We start from the raw sequence: 8659 nt of genomic DNA, 5'->3' as shown, positions 1-8659 counted from the left end.
AGGGAATACCTTGGGGACCCCCGAGTCACCAGAACTAGTGTGCCTTTTGGAAGATTTCCCCTGTGTTACTTTTCTGGGGACAACACAAAATTCGGGATTTACTCAAATTTCACTTTGAATATTAATGGCAAACAGGACAAATAGAGAGGGCACAGACTGCAATAAAAACTGACAGGTGCTCTAATCCCTCTCCACTCTATCCAAAAAAAAATGTTTTGCCTTTAGTTACACTTCACTGGAAATCCATTAAACATAATGTGGCTGCAGGATTTTTATAAACAAATTTAGGAAAAACAATCTAAGGATGAGGATGTCATGCAAGAATGTTAAAAGAACAGTTAGGCTCCATTCACACTTGTACAATTTCAAAGCTGCATAACTTTGGAGTGCAACTTTGGATGGGTGCGACTTGAATGTGACTTGTTGTCCCTCTGCAAAGTCTAACCAACTGTTGCATGTAAAACATTCAGGTACGACTTTCATGCAAATTTTGAGGGTTAACATTGATGTCTATGGCCCTCAAGTTGCATGAAAGTCAGACCAAAGTAGTGTATGAACTACTTTGAAGTCACTACTCTTAAGTCGCACATATATGAATGGTTATCATTGCCAAACATAGGGTGCGACTTGTCATGCGACTTTGATGTCCATAATTGCATAACACAGTGTGAGTGGGGTCCAACTCTGAAATTAATTTACATCTTTGCAGAGGGACTGTAAGACATCTTTCACACTGGAGCGTTTTGCAGGCGCTATAGCGTTAAAAATAGCGCCTGCAAACCGCCCTAAAACAGCTGCTCCATTCACTCCAGTGTGAAAGCCCAAGGGCTTTCACAGTGGAGCGGTGCGCTGGCAGGGCATCAGAAAAAGTCCTGCCAGCAGCTTCTTTGGAGCGGTGAACTCACCGCTCCTCCACTGCTGCTCCCCATTGAAATCAATGGGGCAGCGCTGCAATACCGCCGGCAAAACGCCGCTCCGGCAGCGGTTTCCGGGCGGATTTAACCCCTTTTCGGCCGCTAGCGGGGGGTTAAAACCGCCCTGCTAGCGGCCAAGTAGCGCCGCTAAAACGACGGTAAAGTGGCGCTAAAAATAGCGCCGCTTTACCGCTGACGGCACAGTGTGAAAGGGTCTTAGTGCAGAAAAGGTTACTGAAGTAAAGAAAGTCTACCTCCAGGATTGGGCTAGTACCAGACCTTTGCCTCAGCAGTCCCTGTCTAAGGGGAGGCACAGTTGCAGCTCTTCTTGAAATTAAAGCCCCCCCCCCCCCCCCCCCCAAGATCCTCCAGAGACCACATAACCAATGTCTCAGCACTGTTCACAAGATCTGGCACCAACTTAGTTCTGGAAAAAAAAGTTTTCCTTCATGCCTCCAATCACTTTTTACCATAGCATGGGGGTTAAAATTTTGGATGGAGTAAAGAAGGGTTCTAATCCATGCCAGTTTATTTTTTGCTGACTGTGGATCATTGGAGAATAAAACCCTCACTTTCTGTCCCAGAGATGTAAGAGGAAATTCCCCTCTAATGCCCCGTACACACGGTCGGACATTGATCGGACATTCCGACAACAAAATCCTAGGCTTTTTTCCGAGGGATGTTGGCTCAAACTTGTCTTGCATACACACGGTCACACAAAGTTGTCGGAAAAGCCGATCGTTCTGAACGCGGTAACGTAAAACACGTACGTTAGCCAGCAGCCAATAGCTTTCATCTCTTTATTTATTCTGAGCATGCGTGGCACTTTGTGCGTCGGATTTGTGTACACACGATCGGAAATCCCGACAACGGATTTTGTTGTCGGAAAATTTTATATCCTGCTCTCAAACTTTGTGTGTCGGAAAATCCGATGGAAAATGTGTGATGGAGCCTACACACGGTCGGAATTTCCCACAACGAGGTCCTATCACACATTTTCCGTCGGAAAATCCGATCGTGTGTACGGGGCATTAGGCAGGTGTCCCCATTGTAAGAATTCCCCTTTTCTTGTTTTGTTTTTTCCCCACAACTATTCAGGGGGGGTGGCAATCTAAAATTTTGTATTTCCCCTTACTTTCTCTCTAGGTGACAATTGTCATCAGGACAAATAGAATCTACCCAATGGAGTCACCAACAGCAATAAAAACTTGACACAAGGTCTAACCTCTCCCCTCTCTATTCAAAATTAAAAAAAAAAAAAAAAGGTTTTGTACTTTACACTTTAAATACACTTTAAATATTTAATACCAATAAAGCAAAGTAAAGCAATTTTAGAACATTTTAACAGTCTCATTAGAAAATTGTTGGTTCACTTTGGTTTGGCAGGCCACCTTCTACGACCCTTTTTATTTTAAACCTACTTTAAATTATTACACTTTAAAAACCATTATACAAATTTTAACAAGTACATTAAAAACACTGAAAAAATACATTTGAAGGTGCAAATTTCTGCTTTACGGTCAGTACAGTTAATACTTTCTGATGTTCATAAAAACACCTCCAGGGCCCTGTACCTTAAAAGTTCAACACAGAATCCATAACTGCACCTATTACACATCCCAATTGGATGAAGAAAATTCTACAACATCCTGACCGACAGGTCTTCTGTAAGGAATGATCTGAAGTGGGTCTGCTTGAACTAAGCAGAAATAGTTTTCTTATAACCACCTTCTATATGAATATGCACCTTTGTAATAAAATGTGCATTAAAAAGCCAGCAGCTTACAAATGATGGTAGTGTATTGAAATAGAGCTTCCTGTAGGCCAGTGGCTCTCAACTCCTGTCCTCAGGACCCAACAGGCCAGGTTTTTTGTATTACCTTGGGGAGATGCAGACTAGAATACTGCAATCACTGAGCAGCAAATGATATCACCTGTGATGTATTTCAGTTATCTTGCAAACCTGGCCTGTTAGTGGGCCCTGAGGACAGGAGTTGAGAGCCACTACTGTAGTTAAACCATGGCTTCCACAAAGACCTAAAAAGTGGCATTCTGAGTGACCAGGTCCATCCTGTATATAAACAAGGACACATAGTACATTGGGCCCGTCCCTAGCATTACAGGAATGAGGGAACTGCTGTATTATTTGTCAACAAACCCACACATGCGCAGTGTGCTCTCCCTATCCCATTACAGCAGCTCCATGGGGGAGAGAGAGTTCATTGCACATTTGCCATCAGGGGAAAGTCCACTGTACATATGAGAATTTGTAAACAAGAAATACAGCAGATCCACACTCATTCCATTATTAGGCCTCATGCACACAAGATTTGTTTGACTCTCCTAGAAGCCAGCAGAGTTTTTGCAGAAAAAAAAACACCTGAAGCTTGTAAAAGTGTCTAAAACGTTTACAAGCATTTGGGTGCGTTTACAGGCGTCAAGTGCTTGGGTTTTAATTTATCTCATTGGCCAGATTAATTTATTCTGGCCTTTGAAATAAATTAATGCTCAAGTGCTAAATGCACCTAGTATTTCTTTTTAGCCAAAACGCCGCTGCTCCTGGACACCCTGGCAGAGGGTTTTTTCTGCCATTAAACTCTCATGCCACAAAACGCTGCTAAAAGCCTATACGTGCATGAACACATAGCATAACACGTAAGGGAAAAAAAACACCCGATGCCTCTAACAGCATCAAAATGACCAGTGTGCATGAGGCCTAAATGGTGGTGTGCTCAACATACCATCCATCCTAGCTTTAGGACTCAGAATGCTACCTTTCTGACCTTGTTTGGCCTACAGGAATGTAATTAAAAGATCAATTTGCCTATACTGCACCCTATTATGTAAAATCTTTGGGGGTCCCTTAACGCAATTTTAACTATAAAGGTGAACTAACCCTTTAAGTATCTAAAGACATCTTTGAGGTTCTGAGTGCTGTAGGCCTTCTTTACACAGGTGATTAGGGACATACGCCAGATTCCAGAAACAAAAAGAATGAGTGGATTCTTGCTTCTGGGATCATAGGTGTATGCAAAGCGCTGAGGCCATTCAGCCTGTACAATGCATTGACTGGCTAAGAACCATGGCTGTTCAAATGTACAGTATCTGCACAGAAAGTGATGATCTGTGGTTAGGGGCACACCTAAGTAAAATAGATGCATGGCACTCACTGCTCGTAAGTCTGGAGCAAGCTCGGACTAGTGCACATTGAAGAGATTACCCTTAGAGATCCCCCCCGGGCGGCTTCTCTTGGTGCTCCTGGTAAGAGTCCAATACAGCAATCCAAGAAAAACAAATCCAGGGCACTCACTGCACGTCATTCTTCTTAATTTAATTATAAACTCCAAAGGCTAAACCGAATACAACGCATACAGGAGATGATCCAACTGCCCTGAAAAAGGGTGCACGTTACATAAAAAACGTTTGTTGGCTAAATGTGTTTTGATTGTTTTTTAGCCTTTGGAGTTAATGATTAAAGTGTTACTAAACCCAGGACTCTGCATTCACTATGTCTGGTATCCCACAGTACACAGAACATGGAAATGCATTTATTTTAGGAAATATAAACTGCTAAATACCTTTTCTCATCAGCAGTATTTAGCGGTCTTGTGATTTCTCAGTGCCTGGTTAAAACTTGTAGGAGGAGTTTTAATGCACTGGCTGTCCTATGAGGATACGGGACCCCTGACGCTCTGTCTGGACAGTGCTGATTGGCCCTGTGCTAATCACATGCACTCTCCCAAGACAAAAAAAAACTCTCTAGCAACACAAAACTGAGCATGTGCAGCCTGACTCCAGTAACTTATCCAGGGGAAATTTTGGAGACAATGCAAGAAGTGGAAGTTCTATGCCTACAGGATCAAATAGGCTTTTTACACAATGCAGAGGATTAACCCCTTAGGTTCCACAGTGAGTATAACAAGCATGCTTTACTGCATATACAGACTGATTTTACTGTTGTGGGTTTAGTAATACTTTAAGAATGACATGGTGTCAGTGTCCTGGATTTTGTTTAATTGGATTGCTGGTTAGGGGCAGATATCCAACCCTGCATGTATCTGTCTGTGTCCAGGGTTGGTCATCTGTCCCTAACTGCAGGTACTTACTCAATGTGCCTTGAACTGCAATGGCTCCTTTCAGCCTGTCATTACTTTAGCTGACCATAGGTGGTTTGAATCTCGGCCAGCTTCAGCAGGGATCGGCCGAGATTCAAACCCTGTATGGGCAGACTGAATGTACCCAAATTGTTTGATTGATCAACTTGGGTACAACCTGTTGGATTTTATATGTGATTATTGCTAGTGGTTGTAATATCTGCTAGAAATAACCACTGTGTTCTCTCAGAGGGGATGGCTTCACCCCCCGCCAGGAGAACACAATGGCTCTGCTGGAGGGATTCAATGCTATATAAATCCTGTATAATAATAATAAACACTGTGTTGATGAGGGAGTCAAGTGATCTTTTTTTCCTGCAACTCATGGTTGCGGGAAAGAAAGTTGCTCTGGCAATGGCCAGCCTTTGTTCTGGCTAATCGTCCATGAGAAGGAGGCCGTATTCCTGCTTTAATAAAGAGGTAAGGGACTCAAACAGCTCTGTCATCTGCCTCAGCTTTGTAGGCAAGAATCTGCATAGCCTCCCCACATGCCTCCTCAACCCTGCGAACCTGTTCTCTGCTCAGCCTCTCCCTCCAGGCACTCACAGCCTCCCTGGCATTGCGGGCAGATACCAGAAAGGGTCTATCCGAGGAGTAGCTGGGTCCCCTCGTCATGTTCATCACAAAGTCGTCTAGCTCGGGCACAGCTGGCAGCCCGGTGAAGTGCAGAAGGCGGCTGAGTTCCTTACGAGGGGAGAGTACCAAGTCTTCATAGCGAACCTTGAGGTAGCGCTGGCGCAGCCAGGATGGGCTATGACCCCTCACCAGGAGGAGATCCCGCAGCCAGCTCTGGCAGATCACCTCCAGGGAACCGCTCAGCAGGAAGTCCGTTCCCCCACGGTGAAGCTGCTGTTGTTGCTGCGCTCTGCTAGCTGGATCCCCTCCCCGCAGTCGGCTCCGCAGCACCTGCAGACTTTCCCGCAGCAAGGAGCGCTTGGAGCGCAGTCGGGAGTTCTGCATGGCTCGAGGGTCCCGAAAAAGCTGTACTATCCTCAGGTTGAGCCCTTGATCCTGCAGCAGCGGCAGCAAAGCCGACACCTCCATCAGTCGCACGTCTTTAATCACCACCACTGGGTAGCGGCGGCACTCCTTCTCCAAGTCCCGCAGGGGCCGGGCCGGACAACGCCGCTCGCAGTCCCCAGGCTCGACCAGCCCCACCCTGTCCCGGGACCCTCCAGCGGTAGAAGCCGAGTCGTACCCCGCGGAACACATAGGGGCGCTGCAGATCACCTTGTTATTCTTCCACCCGAAAAGCCCCGCGGTGGTGAGGTTGTCCCCGGCGTAGAGCCGCAGGGCGGAGAAGTCGCAGCGGAACAGGGAGCGGAGCAAGTCCCGCAGCGCCCCCTGCAGGCTCTCGGCGTCTCCGGGGTAAAGCGATTGCCACATGTGCCAGGCTGGCTCGTACAGGTAGAAGACCCCCGGGTGTTGATTGAAGAGCTCCCCCAGGAAGGATGAGCCGCTCCTCCAGGTGGCATGGAGGTACACGTGTGTCCTAGGCTGGGGGGACACCCCTTCCTCTTCTCCTCCACCTTCATCCTCCCATACAGAAGTGTCCAGGGATGGGCAGAGCCGGCGAGGTGCCCAGCCGTTGTCATACTCCGGGCGGCTTCTCTTGGTGGACCACCAGCCGTCACGGAAGAGCAGAGAGAGCAGCAGCAGCATAAACGCCGCGTACAGGAGGAGAAGCAGCCACAACCTCCGGGGCCGCCGCCTCTTCTTCATTGTAGCGCTCACTCGGCCGGCGCTGGCTGCAGCATGGTGCCCGCTGTGTGCCGCTATCTATCTATCTATCTATCCCCACTCCGCTGTGCGCCGCTCATCTGCTCAGAACGACGCTTCCTTACCATCCGCCCAGGGGGCGGGGCTCCGAGCTCTGTTTATGTAACGTCCTATCCTCCTCCACACATCTCTTTCAGGATGGGGAGGGAGACTTACACACTATTATCTCCTCTCCACTACCCTGAGCTGGATTTACTGCGAGCCTGGGAATGGAATGTCAGCATAGCATGTAGGAGGGGACCAGGCTGAGATATGAGACCTCCAGTCCATTACTTGTCTGCTGACTTCTCACCTCATTGTGGAGCCCACACATTTCAGAAGGGTGTTCAACAAGATTTAACCCCCCCCCCCCCCCCCTCTCGTGACCAGAACTGTTCATTTTGGTAGAAAATTTCCATTTAGTTTTAAGCCTCGAACACACGATCGGATTTTCGTCTGGAAATTGTGTGATGACAGGCTGTTGGCCTAAAATCCGACCGTCTGTACGCGCCATCGGACAATTGTTGGCCAACTTTCCGCCGACAAATGTTGGTTAGCAGGCTAGTAAATTTTCAATCTGTTGTCAGATTTTCCAATCGTGTGTACACAAGTCCGTCACACAAAAGTCCAAAGTACAAACACGCATGCTTGGAAACAAGGACAACCTGGAAGCGGTCGGTCTTGTAAACTAGCGCTCGTAATGGAGAATTAACATTTGTGACGTGGCAAATTATGAAATCTCCAAATGCAGCGCACAATTCTCTTCTTTATTGGATAATAATGAAGCTGCTTTGCTGGAGTCATTGCAAATTTCCAAAGGCTTTTTTTTTTCTAGTGATATCAAGAGCAATATTATTATGCTTGTTTTTTTATTTTTTGGTCAAGTTACCACAACACGATTATCCTGTAGTTTTTAAAGCGTAGTTCTGCCAACTTTTTTTTAAAGGTCAGCCGCTACAAATACTGCAGCTGCTGACTTTTAAAATATGGACACTTACCTGTCCAGGACGTCCGCAATGTCAGCACACGAAGCCGATCTGTCCCTCGGCTCTCAGGTGGAGGCACCGCCATCTTCGGTAAGGGAATCAGGAAGTGAAGCCTTGCGGCTTCACAGCCTGGTTCCCTAATGCGTATGCGTGATCCCACTGGTCCCTGCTGTCTTCTGGGACCTGTGTGTCTCCCAGAAGACAGCGGGAGGGACGGAGGAGGGGGCCGGATATGGCATAGATATCTGCGGTTACTGCGGCTATCTATGCCCGGAAGTGGGAGCAAATACCTGGATTATACAGGTATCTGCTCCCCCCTGACCCCCTGAAAGGTGCCAAATGTGACACCGGAGGGGGAGGATTCCGAAAAGCGGAAGTTCCATTTTTTGGGTGAAACTCCGCTTTAAGATCAAAGATACAACTATGTTGGTGTTCCTTGTTAATTTTACATTGTATTTTTTAAAATGTAACTGCCTACTCCCAAACTGTCATTTGAAGTAAAACACATAGCCAAGTATTATTCTCCACATTTTTTTTATTGTGCATTAAAAAAAGAAAAATAAAATTAGACATGCTATCTGCCAATAGAACTTAACCAAAAAGTACATTCTATGCATCCAAAAATATAGAAAATATACCAAATTAAAAGCCTCATGCACGTGTCCTACTTCTTAATATAGGGGGTCAACAATGCCAATAGTTGGTGAAAGCAGGGGTCCGTTGTTCGGAGATAATTCTGAAAATCATCCGGATTATTCTCCTGGAGCTCCCACAGCAAAGGCATATGACATAATTGGTCACGATTAAGAAACTGATTTTTGATCCAAGAACTCCTCCTCCTCCTGGA

At 46.4% G+C, this 8659-nt stretch overlaps 1 protein-coding gene across 1 annotated transcript; it reads right to left on the bottom strand.

Moving 5' to 3' along the window:
- Positions 1-2188: 2188 nt before the first annotated feature.
- On the bottom strand, positions 2189-6917 carry CHST7 (carbohydrate sulfotransferase 7). Its single transcript, XM_073614606.1, has one exon. It carries the CDS (start codon positions 6788-6790, stop codon positions 5498-5500), a length of 1293 nt encoding a protein of 430 aa, XP_073470707.1. The 5' UTR covers positions 6791-6917; the 3' UTR covers positions 2189-5497.
- Between the last annotated feature and the right edge of the window lie 1742 nt (positions 6918-8659).

Source organism: Aquarana catesbeiana, linkage group LG02, assembly GCF_042186555.1.
Source record: "Aquarana catesbeiana isolate 2022-GZ linkage group LG02, ASM4218655v1, whole genome shotgun sequence".
NCBI lineage: Eukaryota > Metazoa > Chordata > Amphibia > Anura > Ranidae > Aquarana > Aquarana catesbeiana.
The sequence above is the reverse complement of the archived record's forward strand: the minus strand, read 5'-3'. Positions and strand labels throughout refer to the sequence as shown.